At 38.6% G+C, this 20097-nt stretch overlaps 2 protein-coding genes across 16 annotated transcripts; one reads left to right on the top strand and one right to left on the bottom strand.

The window, feature by feature from the left end:
- Positions 1 to 1324: 1324 nt before the first annotated feature.
- Positions 1325 to 14235, top strand: pyd (zonula occludens-like protein polychaetoid). 11 transcript variants are annotated; one of them, XM_026819102.1, is made up of 18 exons: positions 1325 to 2410; positions 2492 to 2676; positions 6583 to 6752; positions 7967 to 8169; positions 8292 to 8723; positions 8801 to 8861; positions 8981 to 9131; positions 9200 to 9351; positions 9479 to 9773; positions 9843 to 10014; positions 10093 to 10318; positions 10391 to 10565; positions 11791 to 12000; positions 12068 to 12409; positions 12494 to 12729; positions 13083 to 13272; positions 13351 to 13757; positions 13843 to 14235. In XM_026819102.1, the coding sequence occupies exons 2-18, from the start codon at positions 2530 to 2532 to the stop codon at positions 13844 to 13846; spliced, it is 3573 nt and encodes a 1190-aa protein (XP_026674903.1). In that variant the 5' UTR covers positions 1325 to 2410; positions 2492 to 2529; the 3' UTR covers positions 13847 to 14235. The 11 variants fall into 11 exon arrangements, with proteins under 11 accessions (XP_026674903.1, XP_026674902.1, XP_026674900.1 ...); XM_026819101.1 differs by having other exon boundaries at positions 2518 to 2676; XM_026819099.1 differs by having other exon boundaries at positions 1325 to 1967; positions 2292 to 2676.
- On the bottom strand, positions 8699 to 20075 carry LOC108631719 (mitochondrial glutamate carrier 1). 5 transcript variants are annotated; one of them, XR_003389984.1, is made up of 9 exons: positions 18548 to 18665; positions 17788 to 17852; positions 17590 to 17724; positions 17362 to 17511; positions 16990 to 17126; positions 15842 to 16027; positions 15610 to 15760; positions 15283 to 15534; positions 8699 to 8717 (listed from the first exon to the last, which is right to left on the bottom strand). XR_003389984.1 is itself a non-coding variant. In XM_018035857.2 (8 exons), exons 2-8 carry the CDS (start codon positions 17826 to 17828, stop codon positions 15396 to 15398), a joined length of 939 nt encoding a protein of 312 aa, XP_017891346.1. In that variant the 5' UTR covers positions 17829 to 17852; positions 19851 to 20075; the 3' UTR covers positions 14302 to 15395. The 5 variants fall into 5 exon arrangements, 3 of the variants coding, with proteins under 3 accessions (XP_017891346.1, XP_026674910.1, XP_017891347.1); XR_003389983.1 differs by lacking the exon at positions 8699 to 8717 and adding an exon at positions 11348 to 11968; XM_018035857.2 differs by lacking the exons at positions 8699 to 8717; positions 18548 to 18665 and adding an exon at positions 19851 to 20075 and having other exon boundaries at positions 14302 to 15534.
- Between the last annotated feature and the right edge of the window lie 22 nt (positions 20076 to 20097).

The raw sequence follows: 20097 nt of genomic DNA on the forward strand, positions 1-20097 counted from the left end.
TTACATTCCCTTTTTAGTGCATTTTTTTCAAATACTCAGTTCTTTCGAAACTACTATTTTGATACTTTACGAAGCATCTATTAGAGCGGTGTTAAATAAAAATTTCTACAAACTTGGCGACTAATTGCATGACTATTCTTTTTTCTCATGCCGACTATACTGCCTCGTTTTAAGGATAAATTTAATTAGTGATTCCAGTGGCAGTACCGTAAAAAGAACAACAAATAAATAAGCATTTATTAAAGTGGTATCAATAATTAAATAGTTGTTGTATCATTGTGATTGTATCAGGTGTCTCACTGTTGTAAAAAAGTCAACATACAAAAATGATAAATGGCAATCAGTCTTTTTATTCCACTGCTTATAATTTTAAAAATGATCTCATCGTATTCTAAAACTCTATTTATATTTTTACACTGTGCGTATTTAAAAACCACTGAAATTCAATCTATTTTCAGCAGATCGGAATATTAGCATATTGATTAAGAGGAAAATTATTTTTTCATTCGGTAAGAATAATTAAACGAGTTCAATATCTTTGAGACACCTCGTACATAACATAGTTGTATTTGCATTCGAAGCAGTAAAGATCTGAATGTTTAGAAGAGAAGTATAATCATGTAATTATAACTATAGACAAGATACGTGTAAGTAATTATTTTTATGCGAGTCGGAGGATCGGACGATAGCCATCCGTTGAGTTCGATTCGTTCACTCTCGAAAAGCGTGATGACATTAGCGTGATTATGAACCAATTGATACTGCGTTTCGCCTATGGGAATATTCCACTATCGACGCAGAAATATTGTTTCATTATCAGCGTGATTTATTCAAATTAATTTTCAATAAAAAGTAAAACAGATATGAAAAGCAAGGAAAAGATAGAAGGAATCCTATCGTTCTCCACAACTTTTTAAGAGCTTCGAATATTTAACAATGAATGTGTTTGCAGTTGTAAACGTTAAGAATGCATTCATAAATGTAAGCAAATATCGTTTTTCGAATCATCTTCTCGTTGCTTTTCGTACAACCGATTTAGACACGTTACAATCCCAACTACATACGACGATTGAGACAAGGCATTCATCGTCTGTTATGTAGCGTTCCTGAAACACAAAATTTCTTTTCGTCATTAAACTGTATCTTTTATTGGTCGAAAGCATTATTAGGATTTGTATCATTAAATAGCAGCGTTATGTTGTTTAATAAATCTCGAATGCCTAATCCGTCTTTCCGAACTCCTGCTTTTAGACATTCGGATTCTTCATCATGAGTCCTTGAATACTCGACAATTTTTATTTTTATCTCCTCGATGAATAGAGAAATGTTCTAAATAGCATGGAAGCCTGCGAAATCACTGCATTTTCAGTAGACTTTTTGCTGCTGAAAGCGAAAGGTAATCTTCCGATTGCAGCATCATCTCGTAAAAACTGTTCCGCGCAGCTGTTACTGTAATCCCTTGTATAACTCATCGAATTACCCTTTCATGTTCTTCAAACCAGATTTTCTTCGACTACGACCGTAAACTTGAGAATTCTGGAATGCACAATTTCGATCCAACTATTATTCCATATTTATTCCATATGGTTGAAAATTCAGGGGGCTTGTGTATTTTTATTGAAATTCTTTTTAGCTGCTGCATAGTATATTTTAATTAACGGTTTAGTTAATGATGAATATTAATAAGAAAAAATGCGGGTAGGAGGAAGCGAAGAAAAACGTGGCATAATCTGAATAGGAAGGCAGGCTGTGATTCTGGGGCTTCATTCGGTCGATAGATCGATCGTTCGTCGAACGAATTACACTGATTCCAGTGGCTCATCTGGTATCAGCAACACCCGCTGTGATAAGCTGAGTTACGAAGCCGCCCACATTTCGGATCGTAACTATCTCCTCTTGTTCATTCTCTGTTGTACTTCCGTGAATTAGTGGTCACAGTAGTGTTATACGAACCATTTTCCTGCTAAGTAAGTTTCATATTAAATTATCTCTCCAATGGCAAACGTCATTCGCGACTTCGTTTCTCCTTTGCTGGTGGTACATCGCAACAGTGAAGAGTGTAGCTTTTGTGGTCAACGGAATACAAAGTAAAAAGGACAATAGAAGCACGTTTTTCTCTTGGATAATTGAAAATAGTTTGAACGTTACTAGTGGACAGTTTATTGGAATTTACACAGTTTCACTCGAACAATATCCGACCACTGCAGTGTTCGACGCTTCGAAAAACGCAAATGCCTTGCTAATGCTAATAAGTACAAATTAACAGTTGCTTTTTCTGTGTTTCGAAATAGTATGAGTAGTTCTAACGAGGTTCAAGAGATGCAGACAAAGAAGTATTCTATTAGAGTCTTACGACGTCATTGTTAACTTTCTATCAAGAAGAAAAACGATTAAAAATTCTATTACTCAGGTGAAACATTAGTTTAAACCGCGACGATCTCACAGTGTTTTAAATGAGTCTATGAATTGTTAACTTTCCTGTGATATACAGTTACTGACAGAGATTGTTGTCGGCAGATCAATAATAAAATGAAAATATTTGGCAAATTATTTCACCATGGGAAGAAAAAGAAGAAGCGACAGAAAAAGGCTCCTGCAAGAAAGAAGACTTACGTGCCTCAAGACGATTTCCTTTTACCTGGAAATCTACCGAGGAGGCACAAACGTAGAGTCAAGGTAAATAAATATTTGTTTAACATTAGTATTATAGTTAACAGACAAACGATAGAACTAATTAGTATATCATTATATTGTACTAACATTCGTTACATTGAAATGATGGGATCTACTTCGGATTTCGTAACTTGTTTCCGGCAAGGGTTTACGCTACCCCCTTGTAAATTGCATGACAGGAATATTGTTCCTTGTCTATCGGTGACTCGAAGCCATCGCTAAAACCGCACACAAAGAAAATCGTCAGTTTAACTGGAATATGACACACCTCACGAGCAGCTGGAATGTGTCGCTCTGGCTCAGGTATCACTCTTTTGTATCCCCCAGTCTAAATTTTCCCTCGGATTCGCAGGTAGTACACAAGATTTTACGTGACGCGGAACAAGTGCAATGCGTACAGGTGACAAACCTCGAACACATGTTCATTAAATGATCCGTGAAAGGATCATGAAGTGAAAATCGAACATTTTGTGGAAACTGAAATGCGATTGGATTCTTGCGAACTGTCTAAACAATTTCATTTACTGCATAACACGGTTTGACTACTGAAAGGATAAGTTCGGTCAACAAAATAATGAGTTAATTAAAACGGAATGGAATTAGTAGGCGCACTTCTCGCTTTGTGTATACGCTAATTTGGCTACTTTCAGCTAGGGATCCCTACTTTCAGCATCTCGTACTGGACCGCTTATAATACGTGCATTCATCGTGGTTTACGCGCACGTGCGTTGGTTCCAGATGTGACTTTCACGTAACGGGTGTTGCGTCTGAAACGGATTGACGATTATATTATTATTATCAGTTTTACTGTCGCGTTTCATCGTTTACTCTAAACGCAGAAGTACACGAAACATTTATGATAGTCAGTTAAAAGGTATTGCAATATGCAACCAATCTTTGTGCATCATGTATCGAGAGTTTCAAAATCACATAAAGAATACTTCTCTCAAAGTATAAATCGTATCCGGGATCATTTGTCTTTTCATTCTGAGAAGATCTGAAGAACTTTATACAATATTTTGAAATTGTGCAGCTGTACAAGGGGTTCTGGACCTCTTGCATAGCGCTGGTGCCTCAAGATCGGGCCCATCGCTAGTGAAGCCGAAAACCGGTGCGCAGGCACGCGCATGCTGCGCTCTCTTCCTTCCATTCCCCGGTCCCCTAGCGCAGGTCCGAAGCGGCCCCTACCATTTCCCACTGTTCGCGACACGTTCACTCGAGCAGGCTCCTCCGTACTCGTTTCCCGCAGCCGCCAAGCCCGTTTCTCATCCGATTTGCGTCGACCTGCCGTACAGCGTACGACCAAGCCACGCTCGAATACTACGAGCCTCAAGAATTTCTCCACTTCCTAAGTCAAGGCGTGCTGCAATAGGCAGCGGCGTAACCTGGCAACGATTTTTCCTCTCGCGTGCGTGCTTTTCCGCGTCTCGGTCTCGGGTTACTAATGCGGGCCCCCCTAACTCTAAAGTGTAGTGAAACGCGAGTGTTTTAGAGGTGGTGAAGCTTTTCGGTGCACTTAACGGCATGCAACATCGTCGAGTGGATGGTTAAAAGTTGAGGTGCCAGTGCTGCTCGGAACGCAGGAATTATAATACATGGTTCGCCGATCCTCTGCTGTAAACATATCGTGGGATTTTCGCCAGCCGATGGGAATTTCCTTTAACTGCGATCGTGAGACCCTTTTTGGAATCTCTAATACATCGTAGTTTTTACGTTTTGCTCCAAAAACTTTTTTACCTTACAAATACTCTTTCCTAGTTAAGAATTAACTGCAAAATGCATATTTTTTTAGCGCAGTTAATTTCTTTTACTTTAATTGATGTTTATTAAAGAATTTTGAACAACAGATCTTTTATCACCGTGAATCCTTCACGGTGAACAAATGGGAATTATATTTACCGAAACGAATGATTTTATTAGACGAATACATATTTTGAATAATCTGATAGCGCTCACAGCAAACGCGATATCGTTAATAAAACATCGCCGGTGGAATGTACGATGCGGAAGTCGTCGCGGTGCTTCCCTGCCTTCAGAAAACTTTTTCTCATAGCCAGTCGTTCTTTTCATTGGCCGAGGGTGACTCGGATGATTGGAATTTCGTTCCCCGCTGACAACGTGCTAGTGTTGGTTTTTCGAATGCAGACAGATCCTCTTCCTTTTACCCTGAAAGCTTCACGCTCGCCAAGAATCCACAGGTATTGTACGGGCGTGTTAATGGTTCGAACTTGTCCTTGTAGATCCAGATCGGGTTTGGAAAATGGAAGTTCCGCTGATAATATAGAAACACTTGATCTCCTGCTGCTTGTTTTTCTTTGTGCACCAAGTGGCCTTCGAAATAGCCTTGTCTTCACGCGGCCCCATGTAATTTTTCAAATTATTACTCTAGAATTTCTACTGAAAATCGAGGGCTTCCTTTTTGCGAACGTTAATAAGACGTTGTTCGAGATTCTTTGATACAAAACATCTATTCCCTTGTTTTACGTATTATTTGAAAAATTGCACGAACAGTTGAACCGTCTTAACGACCACTGCGGAAATCTTTAATAAATTAGTATTAAAATTATGAAGGGAACGTCAAGCCGTGCTATGCAGATGAAGGAAATGAAACTTTCAAACGCCAGTAAACGAACATTAAGCGTGAAGATTTTCCCGAGTGATAGCAACTGTTGTTAAACGTGGAAGACCGATAATTCTGAATGAAACAAAATACGTAACAGATTAATCGTCGGAATTGGTTTAATTAATCGAGACGGATTCAAGATCAACGAGAGAAAAAGGCGAGCGCGTGGAATATGAATTAGAACGACGAGGAAAGTGAAGGTCTGACCACTCGAAAGGAAAATGGAATTCCATAACTACGCGCTGCTTTGAGTCGTCCGCGTGTTTTACTCATCGTGCACGAAACGCAATCGCGATTGGGAAAACTCTAGCATCGGAATGAGGTCATGCGATCCTCTGGTCTACCGTGACGTACAATAGAGTATCGTAGGATAAGGAGAGACGTGAACAAAAAGAAGAAATCCTCGGATATATCTGGGATGCACGTGGGATTGACTGCTCCTACACCACTGCTCGTGACGCCCATGCGTCGGAAAAATCCGCCGAGAAAACGCGCGTCGGCTTCATTTTTCCAGCAGGCTACGATTCAGATTGTACGAGAAGAAAGTTTAGATTGATAGAAACCTGGTTGGGAGAAAATGCTGAGAAAGGGAATTGAATAAACCCAATATAATGATAAATACCGGATATAAAATGTATTCGAGAAATAGTCTCGGTATCCGGTGAAACAGAGATTTTCAATAAGATAAACATGCAAGTGTGATTTGGAAAAGTATCTGTATAAGAGAAAGGAACTTATGCGTGGTCAGGATGCTTCCTCGGAGGTACTAACAGGGAAAACGTCGGATTCTCGAGACGAAGTTTTCCAGCACGCGATAATGGATAGGAACGATAATAATGTGGGTGTCGGAAATTCGGGAAACTCCCCGAATTCGTCTTCGACGACACACGGTATTCTTCACAATACTTCCGGCGGGACCGATACACAGGTGCGAGTCAAACAATTTCCTCGAGAATGGTATTTCGTCTCTTGTTACTAGGATTTACAAAAGAATTCATGTAAAAATTACGATTTACAATTGAAATTAACGAAATATAAGTGAAACGTGGTCCTGGACTAAGCTCGGTTTGTATATGTGTTAAGCAGGAGAAGAATCTTGTTAACGTGAACCCGTAGAATTTTCATCCAATTATTTCTACACTCGTTTTCTCGAATTCTTGCCATCTGCTCGTGAGGAACTAAATTCATTAAAAATTTTTTCACGATAAGACGCTCCATAAACGTTTACGACCTTCGTATAATTCTTGAACTGGATAACACGCGAAACAATGATTCCGCTCTTTCAGAACGGAGACAGAGGATGGGAAGTCCATCATGTCACTGTTACCAGAGTTCCCGGTTACGGATTCGGGATTGCTGTTTCTGGTGGCCGGGATAATCCCCATTTTACTAACGGCGATCCTGCTATTGCGATTTCTGATGTCCTGAAGGCGGGACCCGCGGAAGGAAAATTGCAGTAAGGAAGCATAAGACTGCTCCTACACCACTGCTCGTGACGCCCATGCGTCGGAAAAATCCGCCGAGAAAACGCGCGTCGGCTTCATTTTTCCAGCAGGCTACGATTCAGATTGTACGAGAAGAAAGTTTAGATTGATAGAAACCTGGTTGGGAGAAAATGCTGAGAAAGGGAATTGAATAAACCCAATATAATGATAAATACCGGATATAAAATGTATTCGAGAAATAGTCTCGGTATCCGGTGAAACAGAGATTTTCAATAAGATAAACATGCAAGTGTGATTTGGAAAAGTATCTGTATAAGAGAAAGGAACTTATGCGTGGTCAGGATGCTTCCTCGGAGGTACTAACAGGGAAAACGTCGGATTCTCGAGACGAAGTTTTCCAGCACGCGATAATGGATAGGAACGATAATAATGTGGGTGTCGGAAATTCGGGAAACTCCCCGAATTCGTCTTCGACGACACACGGTATTCTTCACAATACTTCCGGCGGGACCGATACACAGGTGCGAGTCAAACAATTTCCTCGAGAATGGTATTTCGTCTCTTGTTACTAGGATTTACAAAAGAATTCATGTAAAAATTACGATTTACAATTGAAATTAACGAAATATAAGTGAAACGTGGTCCTGGACTAAGCTCGGTTTGTATATGTGTTAAGCAGGAGAAGAATCTTGTTAACGTGAACCCGTAGAATTTTCATCCAATTATTTCTACACTCGTTTTCTCGAATTCTTGCCATCTGCTCGTGAGGAACTAAATTCATTAAAAATTTTTTCACGATAAGACGCTCCATAAACGTTTACGACCTTCGTATAATTCTTGAACTGGATAACACGCGAAACAATGATTCCGCTCTTTCAGAACGGAGACAGAGGATGGGAAGTCCATCATGTCACTGTTACCAGAGTTCCCGGTTACGGATTCGGGATTGCTGTTTCTGGTGGCCGGGATAATCCCCATTTTACTAACGGCGATCCTGCTATTGCGATTTCTGATGTCCTGAAGGCGGGACCCGCGGAAGGAAAATTGCAGTAAGGAAGCATACGAAAATTTTACGAATCAAACTAATCCGAATAAGAACTGAACGCATATTTTATAATAAAATTGTAAATTAAAGTTCGTTGACTTTTGGAAACAGTATTAAATTAAATTGTACTATTCGTAAAATTGTTAATTCTGGCGTGTGAAAATGTATGATGATTTTTAGAGTGAATGATCGTATAATATCCGCCAATGGAATATCGCTGGAGGGCGCCGATTATGGGGCAGCGATCCGCGTTCTCAGAGATTCCGGGTCAACAGTTCTCTTAGTCGTCAAGCGTAGAGCTTCCTCGAATTCTTCTGGAAATGTAGGAAACTCTACTCTTCAGAGCCACCGGCTAACTCTCACCAGGAACAACAAAAAAGATGGTGAATAAAATCTTTACATATTGCTTCTACAATTATTCAATAGCGCACTTCTTTATTAAAATTCGTGTTATTTCGAACACACTTTCTCGAATTCTTCTCAATAGTTACTATTCTGCTCCCAGATTTCGGAATTGTTCTCGGTTGTCGCCTTTACGTGAAAGAAGTGACTCGAGAGAATACGGGAGTAAAGCCGGGGGACGTTTTAACGCGAATAGGTAGCGTGGCCACGGACAACATGAGTTTGAAGGAAGCCAAAAAATTGATGGACCAGTGTAAAGACAGATTATCGATCGTTGTAACGCGAGACAATTCCTGCTGCCACGTTCAGCAGCAGGCAAAAAGTGAAACCGGAGAATATCTTTCGGGAACGACGAGTTACAGTAGCCAGAACTTATATGTTCCGCCTCCGACGAGGCAGCCGATGGAGGACAAAAGCAATCTTGTTCCCAGAGGCCGTGCCAGAGGTCCTTTGATGGACGTTTCCCTCAGCCAGTTAGACCTTCCTGCGACCCCGACTGTGGACCCGCCTAGACCACCACCCCCGAGGCCTGAAGGTATACAAAAAAAAGTATCGTGTATCGACGAAAACGCACCGTAAAATTACAGATTTTATGCACAAGTCCTTTTTCAGATTATTATAGCACAAGGAGGCAATTGTATGAAGAAGAGTTGTCTAGGACTAAGCTCCCAATGTAGGTCACTTTAATTATCATTAGACTGTGGATTTTATGCGATTATAAGAAAATTGAATGTACCATAAGTATGGAGGTACAATCAGTAGATACGAGACTAGGAGAAATGTTTGTTTTAGGCCTGACCCCCGATTTATTACTTTCCAAAAAGAAGGATCCGTGGGCGTACGTTTATGCGGTGGAAACGAAACAGGTGTTTTCGTAACTGCCGTTCAAGCAGGGAGCCCTGCATCTCTTCAAGGTTTACAGCCTGGAGATAAGATATTAAAAGTAAAATTTTCTTTGAAGCTTACCGACAAACCAACACTTCGAAATATAATACGTATTGATAATTATAGATAAACGATATGGATATGAAAGGAGTAACAAGAGAAGAAGCAGTTCTCTTTTTACTTAGTCTCCAGGAACAAATTGACTTGATCGTTCAACATCGACGACAAGAATACGATCAAGTGGTAGCATCCGGCAAAGGAGACTCCTTCCACATAAAGTAAGTAAAATATTTAACTTTCAATTAAATAATTCATTATTTATATCGCGACATGTCATATTATGATTTAATTTATAATTTATGTTAGCGCGTATTTGAGCTATAGAAACTTGGTATGATGTTCCAGAACTCACTTCCATTACGAACAACCGCAAAAAGGTGAAATGAGCTTCCGTAGCGGCGATGTCTTTCACGTTATAGACACGCTGCATAACGGTGTCGTCGGGTCGTGGCAAGTGTTCCGTATCGGTAGGAACAATCAGGAAGTGCAGAAAGGGATTATTCCGAATAAAGCACGAGCCGAGGAACTAGCGACCGCGCAGTTCAACGCAACGAAGAAGGAAATGAGTGCCAGTGAAAGCAGGGGTAGCTTCTTTAGGAGAAGAAGAAGCAGTCACAGACGTTCTAAATCTCTTGGCCGAGTAAGTTTCCTCTTTGGTAAACTCACTCAGGTAGAAATAAAATGGACAAATATCATTTATGCTTTCTAGGATCACTGGGACGACATAGTGTTTTCAGATAGTGTTAGCAAATTTCCGGCCTACGAGAGAGTAATTTTAAGGCACCCGGGATTCGTTAGGCCCGTGGTATTGTTCGGTCCCGTCGCAGATCTAGCTAGAGAGAAACTGTTAAAAGACTTCCCTGATAAATTCACATCTCCACGTAAGCAGAAAATCTCAAATAAAAATCAGTGTTGAATTTAAAGACTTCTCATCATTTCTAATAAAAAATTATTTACAGAAATGGAAAACCAATTAGATGACAGTGTTGGAAAAAATACGAAGTCGTCGGGTATTATTAGACTTAGTGCCATCAGGGAAGTGATGGATCGGGGCAAACATGCTTTATTAGACATCACTCCGAACGCGGTTGACCGATTGAATTACGCTCAATTTTATCCCATTGTTATCTTTCTGAAAGCTGAGACTAAGCAGATTATCAAGGAAATGCGTGCCGGAATTCCCAAGTACGTAAATCCCATTACTAAACAAATACATATTGACGGAAATTCTTATAAATTCTTAATTTCCAATTTCAGATCGGCGCATAAAAGTAGCAAGAAGCTTTTGGAACAATGTCAGAAATTGGATAAAATCTGGGGCCATATCTTCAGCGCTGTGATCACTTTAACCACACCGGAAGCGTGGTACCGTAAGCTCAGAGAGTTGATCGACCGACAGCAGCAAGGATTACTTTGGATGAGTCAAACCAAGGTAAAAATATTTTTATTGTTCTGATTACGAGCTCCATGAATCCGTATTTCGAATATTGAAAGATATGTACGAATGATGAAAATCCTATTGCCGGAAGGGAAGGATATCTTATTGGTGAAGTTATTTTGTGATATAATTTATTATAGCCATCGTACGGTCGACAAATGACGTGGGAGCCATGTCATTCGTCCGGTGACCCTCGTGATTTACCTCCCCTTCCTCTACCCCCGATTTCGAAGGAAGCCGTGTATCACGACGTAAACGAAAACGATACATATCACGCGGACAAGTTGTTTTCGTTACCTTCTTATCCGTCTCTAGCTTCTGACGTTGTCCGTGAGCAATTTTTCGGCTACATTTAAATCCCGCCTTCCCTCTAGTTAGGTGTCTTGATATCATCTAAATTCAATTGCAATCCGAGAATTCCTTAAATCAGTTTATATTTCTTTGAGATATTCGAGACACCTTACGTTTCATGTTCAGTTTAATTTTTGCATGGCTACGTGTAATGACTTACTCGTGAATCATTATAATACCGCAAGTTGAAATGAAATAGCTTCACAATTTTATTTAATATATTGTGTCTGGAAATTAGTCAAAACGGACAAAGTACTTTATTACTTCTAAAGAAGACGTATTCGGAATGAAATTTCGAAATGTCCTTTTGACGAGAAATAGAATGGGGAAATCACGAGGAATGCATAAACATGACTATATTAACACGATTTTTAACACCTAATCATCAGTTTACTTAATATGTATATTATGAAAAATACATAATAAACAGTATTAAAATAATTTATTATGAGTATTGTATAGGATTTTTTTCATCATTCATCTTAGATTTCACGATGGAAAACTAACAGAATGTTTTATCATGATTGACAAATAATCCCTCTTAAACCAAATGATCGAAATAATCATAGTCCCAAATCGAACTAAAACTATTCAATTGGGAATGTTATAATTTCCTAATAAATTCATTTAATTTTAATTTTTTCCTATAATCTTCAAAATACCTTAACCGAATTTCAGAATTAAGCTTAACCGAATGGCAAGTATTTGTTTTTCGTTCAAAATTTTGACCCTCTCGGATTCTGTGCATTTTTTTAAATAAAAAATGATTTCATCATTTTTGTTGATAATTAAATAGAAGAGAATCTGAAAGGGTTAAATAAAGTAAAGACCTCTGTAACGTGTCGTCCTCTGTGTCCTGCGATGATAGCCGGAAGAAGCACTCTCGGATGACTTCCTATTCCCGATGACTTCTCGCCTCTCCTATGCTTCCTCTCCGGAGAGTGACTTGGAACTCAGTCCGGCGCCAGCTATGCCAGGTGCTTTGGGGGCACCATCCAGATTAAAAAGCAGTTCCGATCCGAGCATCGCGACGCAGGACGACATCGCTGCACCGCCACCGTATTCGACCACGTACCAGGTAAATGCCATCAAGTAAAATCAAACAATTTCAGTGTAATTTACAATTTTCGTTTGTCTTGTTTTAGCAATCGTTCGAACAACCGAAGAGACGATCGCAGGGAGGAATGGGCGATGGAAAATACGGGTTCTCGTTATCAGGGCAGGGTAGCAATCAATCAGGATCGCCTGAATACTTAGGCGGTTCGTTCGAGCCGCGACCGACTCATCATAGTCCTCCTGATTTACCTCCGCGGGTGGATCGCAACGCGAAGCCGAGTAATCAACAACAGCGAAACACTATCGGGAGATCCGCGCAAGAACGGTTGCTTACCAAAACGGATTCAGTATTGGATGTCGCAAATTATATTAATGCTACGCCTCATAAAGCGAACGCAACGTCGTCGCTCGAAAGAACTCAACCGAAAGCAGTAAAGTCTTTATATTTGTTCAGTTACTCGTCAAAGTTAATAGGATATGCTAATTTCATTACGGATTTTATCACGTGTGCGTAGGGAAGTTACGACAGCATGTCTTCCTACGATTCTTATAATAATACAAATGGAAATGCTAGTTATGGTACACCGGGTCTGAACACATCGACTGGTCGGTTGGGTCCCAACGTTCCCGATGATTTGAAAAGTTCTGGTGGACCTGCGAGACCACACGATCCTTATAGATTCACTCGATCGACTGCTCAACCGATCCCAGGTCACGATTCACAAACGAGAACCGATTATGCCAAATACAGGTATACTTGATATGAATATTTTGCTATACAGAAGAAGCCCTAAATGCAAAAACATCCGAACTGTTAAATCTCTCCTCCTTTTTTGACTTTTAGAATGATGGCACGAAAGCCTCGACCTTTGAGAAGAGCCTGTAGAATTTATATTTCTAGTCGAGATACATTAGTCTAAATGTCCAATCCTATTTTTTGCTACTCGACATTTTGTTTAGCCATTGTTCTTAAATTCCACCTTTAATTTATCCCGCATTAAATTCCTTCCCAAAGACTTATCCCTAAATTATGCTTATCGTCATTATTTATCTAGCTCCTATTGTATCCCCGTAAGCTAGAACATTTTTACCTTTGTATTATAGCCGGACAAACGATTACAAGTCCATAACGTTGCCGCAAAACAAACCTGGGGGATCGTATAAACCGATACCACCTCCGAAACCGAAGAACTACAGACCGCCCCAAGCAAACATGACTCAACCAGAGAATAATGGAAACGAAGGAAATAATACTCATCAACACTCGAAAAGCTACTCCATTGCTACTTCTCACGTTAGTAAACTGATGAATAGTTTTGCCCCATGCTTGTAATTGCGATCGTATGAAACGTGGATCTTTCTCATATTTCAGGTAGAAACTAACAATGTCCAACGAAACAGTGGACAGTACTATTACAATATTCCGCCCCCGAATCGTCACGATTCGAATCTGGGCAACTCCCACCACAACTTGAGCCATCTCTCCACGCCCGCGCACAATCACAGTTTGAGCCATACCCACGCGCATTGTAGCCCGCCAATGTCGCACAGTCACAGTAACAGCGCGAGCCAGTTAAGCCTCGGCCTTTCGCATAACAGAAGCAACGTTAATCACAACGGGTATGTTATGAACAACGGTCACAACACGAGCGGACAGTGTTTCCCGACGAGTCCGGGGCACAATCGAGAACCAAGCGGCCTAGATCTCGCAGGAAGCAGAGAGCAAAGAGGAAGCGCGTTCGAACTTTATCGCAAACCCGTGCACCATTACAACGCAAGGTAACGTTTTAAACTCTTTACGCCTATATCGCATTTTCCTTTGCGTATCGGATTGAATTTACTACAGGAAATATTGTTATTGCAGTTAACATGCGCAAGGACTTATAGGAAAGCGTAAGTTATTAATCATACTAACTTGACATGAATAAAATCGTGATAAAATTTACATGTAGCAAAGAATATGAATATCGGAAAAGAAGGATTAATTGAGAGCTCGGAAATTTAATCTATCTCACCAGTTTTCACTCAAACTTTGTATATACGATTTTAATAAAAAAATGATAACAAAGTTTTGCTAAGCATATTTCGTATATTCTTCTTTTAATGCTACTGTAAGTTGCATAGAACCGTTTAGAGCAACTCGTTAGACAGAAAGATTATTTTCTTAGGATTATTTCTTTTTTAAGAACGAGCCAAAAATTTTTATAGGGCAAATTTACTTTTGTACAGCGTCCAATATACATCGATAACATATTAATATTTCTTANTCATATAAAAAAGATGATAAGGTTGCATTCAATTAACTTATAGTTAGTCATATCAATTAAGAGTTAGTTCATATTATTTAATAACTTGAATTAACTGGAATCACAAAACTTCATATCCTACAAACTGTAAGCTCCTGACATCACGTGTACATATACTACACCAGTGTTTCCATTATCGTAGCATACCCTCGTAAAGAATACTAGTTAATTTTCAATCAAACTTTTTATAATTACTTATTAATGATATTACGCATTATACGTGGTTAGATATGTAATACTTTATATTCGTAGGTTTATCAGTTTGTTGATAATGATACATTAAGAATGAAATGAAATTTACGTTACTTAGCAGACTCTTAACAACTTTACAATTAAGAGAAGCTTAGATATAATTTAACGTAGAAAAATGGAATAAGAATACTACTTAGAAACACTGGTTTACGAAGCAATACGACTCACGTCGGAGATACGTAAGGTGGGAACAATAAAATCTCCGATTTATGACTGGTTCGTTAGCAATTAAAATAAGCGAACCTTGTCGCAAATCATGGATTTCATCCTTATTCGATGATAATAATGATTAGTCAGAATCAACGTCATTAATTATGAACGTTGATTTAACCCTGATACATATTAGGAGAACCTTGATTATCCGAAAATATAATTACAAGAAGACACAAGAACGATCAAAATTAATCGATCTATACTTCTACTCTCATTAAAATCAAAGTTAAGTAAGCGATTAATAAATTAATCTAACGTAGTTGGAGTATTTATCGACATCAAAATTGACATTTCAGACAATATTTTAACTTCTAATAATTACATACTTTCGCATCGTATTAATACATTACAAGTCTTTCAATGATTCTAATTTTATTTACAATTATTTCAGGCAATTGACCGCAGGGTAAAAAAACGGGCAGAGGTAACGATAAGTCTAATATATCAAAAATAGAAAACACACTTAGTTTTTATCAAACGAAATTCCGATAACCAAGGTTCTATAATAATTAAGTAGATAATAAAAGACTCACTTGCTCGTCAACTAGTGACCAATACTAAGCGAAAATACATCTACGATACGCCAGTTATTGTCAATTAAATCCCAGAGTATTTGAGACGGCAGAGAAGAGGTGAGGGTGGAAATTTATTTGAGACCCAACAGCCATTCTGCAACGCCGAGGTAGTAAACGGTTTGTGCAATCCCGAATAAGGGCGCTATCACGATCATTCTGCATGCACCGCCCTTGAAGAACGCCGTCGGACCCTCGTTCTTCATCGTTTTACTGCGAAGGCATGCGTCAGAAATATGATTAAATGAAAAAGCAATATCGTAATTTTATAAGCCTATTTCTACTCACGTTATGCAATCAAATACACCGTTGTACGTCGGCTCGCCGGGTGCCTTTTTGATAACTTGCAATCTAGTTTTAATTACATCGAATGGATTCACTGATAATGCAGCTGTAGAACCAGCGACGCAACCAGCCAAGAATGAACACCAAAAAACGGCTGAAAAATAAAAGTAATAATTTATGCGTTAGCTGCAGGTTGTTAATTGTAAACCATAGTCAGATGTGTCAGGAAACGTACAAGATCCATCCTCTCTTTTCGGACCCATATCGTTCAGTCTAGCAAAGAGTGGGAAGTAAATAACAGAAAATGTAACGTCTCTAAGCGCGGTTGCACCCGTGCCTTGATAAAGTCCCAGAATACCTCTTTTTCGCAGTAAATCTGTCGTTAATGACCAGGCCGACACTTTTGGCACCGTTTTGCCAGCTGTAAACAAATCACTTTTATTTCACAAAATGTCAATCGGTTACCACCGAGCATAACCGACTTATGTCGTTTGGGACTCTGATACTTGAAGGGTAGAGGCAGGGTTCACATTTGATGTCAATTACATTTCTTATAGTACAACATTTAATGGATATTAAGAACATTTCGTAGCCCTTCCTTTCCTTATTCGAGCCTGTTTCATTGTCAATAAAAATGTCTAACATAAAAATTGCATCCCGTATGGCAAATATGTCAGCACAACCGATAAAAGCGATTAAAGCTCTGTTAAGGATGTATTGGCTATACAATCAATCCCAAAAGTTTATGCACTTTAGAAACGCATTTTTTAAAAAGAAATCAGACGTCGGAAGAACATTGCTAATTATAAACAACAACAAAAAAATTTTTTATTTTTCCGAGATTTTTCCAAGGGGTACCCCTTCAATTTCTTCCAAATTTTCGTTTTTGGCCAATAACTCCTAAACCGTTGGAGATACGGGAAAAATGCATAGGACCTTTCTTGTAGAGGACGACGAGATCTACAATTTCCATGTAAAAATTTTTCACTAGCGTCAATAGTTAACGAGTAATTTGCAAAAAACTGTTTTTTCGTTTTTCGTCAATAACTCGTAAACTATTAACGCTAGTGAGAAACTTTTATACAGAAATTGTAGATCTCGTCGTCCTCTACAAGAAAGGTCGTATGCAATTTTCCCGTAGGACCAACGGTTTAGGAGTTATTGAGGAAAAACGAAATTTTTTTCCAAAAGTTCGCCATTTCGACGCTGGGATGGTCGGATTTTGTCAACATCAATAAAATGCCATATAATCATACGTAACTCGTTAAATATCGAACTTAGAAGGAAAACAACTTTTATTTCAAGCATTTTTCGAAATTTTGAAGAAAAAAAATTTTCTTAAAAGTTATTGGAAAGCATTGGGCCAGCAAAAGATTCATTTACCTTCTTTCGCCGCCGTGGCTACGCGTCCAGCGTCTTGCATTTGGATTTTTAACAACTCCATCGGAGTCGTGACGACGATTTGACATGCTCCAGCTAAGCCACCGGCGAGCATCTCACGTTGTATTGGCAGTCTCTGCCTGTGCAAAAAATCGTTACATCTCAGCAACTGCGGATGTTGAATCTATACGTAACAATACCATACCAATCATTTGATAATGAAATCAATATTGGTAATGGTATCAAAGTATCAATTCTAAGTATCAGTAACAGTACGAACTACGTAGGCATCGATCAACTTTCATATTTTACAATAATGATTCTGATCGATATGACTACTATTACGTTTTCAATATGATTGAAAGAAGAACATACCCAGGCCCGGTGGATAAGTAGTGACGGAAAGTATCATTGGCAGTGAGTTTAATTGCTTTCTCCGGCGTGATTAAAAGAATGTTCACAGCAGACCCTTTGTACATGCCAAAATACCCCTCAGCCCTGTAAGTCTTCCTGAAGCAATCAAGCCTGGAACGTATTTGCCATGTCATTTAAATTCGATGTCTGTGGAGGAGATTGCTTTGTCGTAGTTTAATATTTGCTTACATAGACGTATACATTCGTTCACCGCCGGGTCCTATAACTTGATTCTGTAATCGTGTTTTAACCAGGTCCAGTGGGAATACCACAGAGACACCGATAATACCCGCGATCCCACCATTTATGACTTTTGGAAGAAGTCTACAATTTTATTTTCGATAAAGTCAGTAACATTAATTCTAACTTGCTTAAACGATCACTTACTTAAATTGTTCTGAAGGTTTTTGCACGGTGTGCTTTTCCATTGAAACTAATTTAGAAATTCCTCCCTGTTACGAAATTACTATTTTTTAATACAAAATTAACGATAGGAATATAAACGAATATCGAAGATTTTTATTCGAAACGTTATAAATATATACATCTTATCACAGAATTAAATAATCAGCAGCGTTGTACAAACATTGAAAAGATATTGATCATTGAATTATTTTTTTGTTCTATTCCAAATACGATTACGAAAAATTTTTTATAATTAATGTACGATACAGATGCGTTTGCATGCAATCAGACAGTCATATGATCACAAAGCTATGCATATATGTATAAATGGCCTCTTTTATTCTGGCAACATCACGAACAGCTTTTAGCTACCATTTCCTCGTCTTAAAACGTGACCTGGACACATCATCGATTTCTTATGAGAGCTCTAAAACTTCCAACAAATATTGCGACCGTCACTTCAATTGCTAACTAATCTATACAGGTCAATATTTTGTAATGATCTCACAAGTTCATGTGACGATTTCATTTGCATGTACTTGAAATTACGTTTGTGCAATATACATAGAATGGTGGGAGATTTTTAATGAATAGATCAATGATGAAAACTTAGTGACTTATAAGGAAATGCAGTTTTTATAGCTTACTTCTTTAATTCTCTCTACAATTGGAAAACGATTAGTTAGCAAATTTGTAAGTGACTGTCTTAGAGTTTCCCAACGTTCTCAGCGATTTTCGATACCTTACGATTCAAGAGGTTTCGATGGGAGTGTCGATCAATCTCTCTTGAATGAACGCTTTCTTGCACACGTACGAAGTACAGATGCATACGAAAAGTAATTATAAAAAATTAATTTAGACGACAGTGGGATCGGAAAAAATATTATGCGACTGACACTAAAGTTTGTTCCGTTAGAAAAATAGTAAAATAAACATGGAATGTACGTCATTAACATACATATACATAATGTCTGTAATAATTTCTACTTGTCACGTGTGGCCTACATATGTTTGGCAAACTTCTATTAGCTGAAATGATAGTAGTATGATATTTCACACCCTGACAATTCCGAGGAAAATTAAATTTCCGTACTCCTTCGTGACTCGATTTGGGTAGTTGTATACAAATATTTATTACTCGATATTCGATTTCAGACACATGTCTTTAAAATAACAAAAGAAGACCTTGACGTTCATTACAATTCTATTTCTTACTATTTTATCTGCATGTAATCGCGGTCCTTGTTAATATAATGAAACAAAAATACGGAAATGTTATGTAACGAGCTTATGAGTGCATATGATCGCATGATACATAGATATTTACACATTCTTCTAACGATGAATTCAATCCAATACTATTAAAATCTAATCTGTATCTGAGAAATATTTTCGTATAATATTTCATATTTCGCTCTAAATGATTGTATTTTATTTTAAATATGAGTTAATTAAAGAATCTAAAGCAAAGGTAGAGTAAGAATACAAATTAAGTCTTAAAGCTTACAGATTAATTACAAACGAATGAATAATAGAAGACTAAGTAGAAATACATACATCGCATGTCATATACAATGATAATTCGGTTGTCAAATGTAAAGTATGCGGAAGTAAATAAGAGAAAAACGGTGAAGTGATTGATGAATAACGATACGATGAAAATATGAGTGATCAGTAAGAGTAGGTTGGAGAGGCATAATCAAATCAGATAATTGTAAGACTTTGCGGTATTATTATGGTTAGGTTTCAGTGAAAAAACTAACTAATTGCTATCCTAGTTCGCTATTCTGTCCAGCCAATTGCATTGCGTAGGAAACGGGTTTTCAGTAAAAGGGAAAATTTCGAATCGCGTATCGTAGGAGGTTTTCATTTCCGAACACGCTGACGGCAGCGTATTGATCAGCGGTCACAAGTCAAACAATCAGAAAACGAGAGAACTGTCGAACGAGAGCACACGTATCGGCAAATAACGAGTTGTTCCTTGGGTAATACGACAGAATTTTGGAATGACAGTTCACCGGAAATTCTGCAGAAGACATACTCACCGATTGAAAGTGGAGTGTGCTGATCGCTCGCAGTGCTCGCAGTATCCCGTTGACAGAAGTCAATTCTTATCATCGAAAGGTGTGATAAATGATGATGTTAGAGCCTCAATTCCAAACAGGCAGTGTAACTGGCATGATATCCGTCGAAAGATACCGTTTTCACCGGGGATCACAAAAGATAAAAGAGGACTCGATGCGGGACCGCGGATGGAACCGTCGTTGACTTGCGTCACAGGTTATGCGCCAA

Source organism: Ceratina calcarata, unplaced genomic scaffold (genome assembly GCF_001652005.2).
Source record: "Ceratina calcarata isolate Rehan_Ccalc_2016 unplaced genomic scaffold, ASM165200v1 scaffold93, whole genome shotgun sequence".
In the NCBI taxonomy this organism is placed as follows: domain Eukaryota; kingdom Metazoa; phylum Arthropoda; class Insecta; order Hymenoptera; family Apidae; genus Ceratina; species Ceratina calcarata.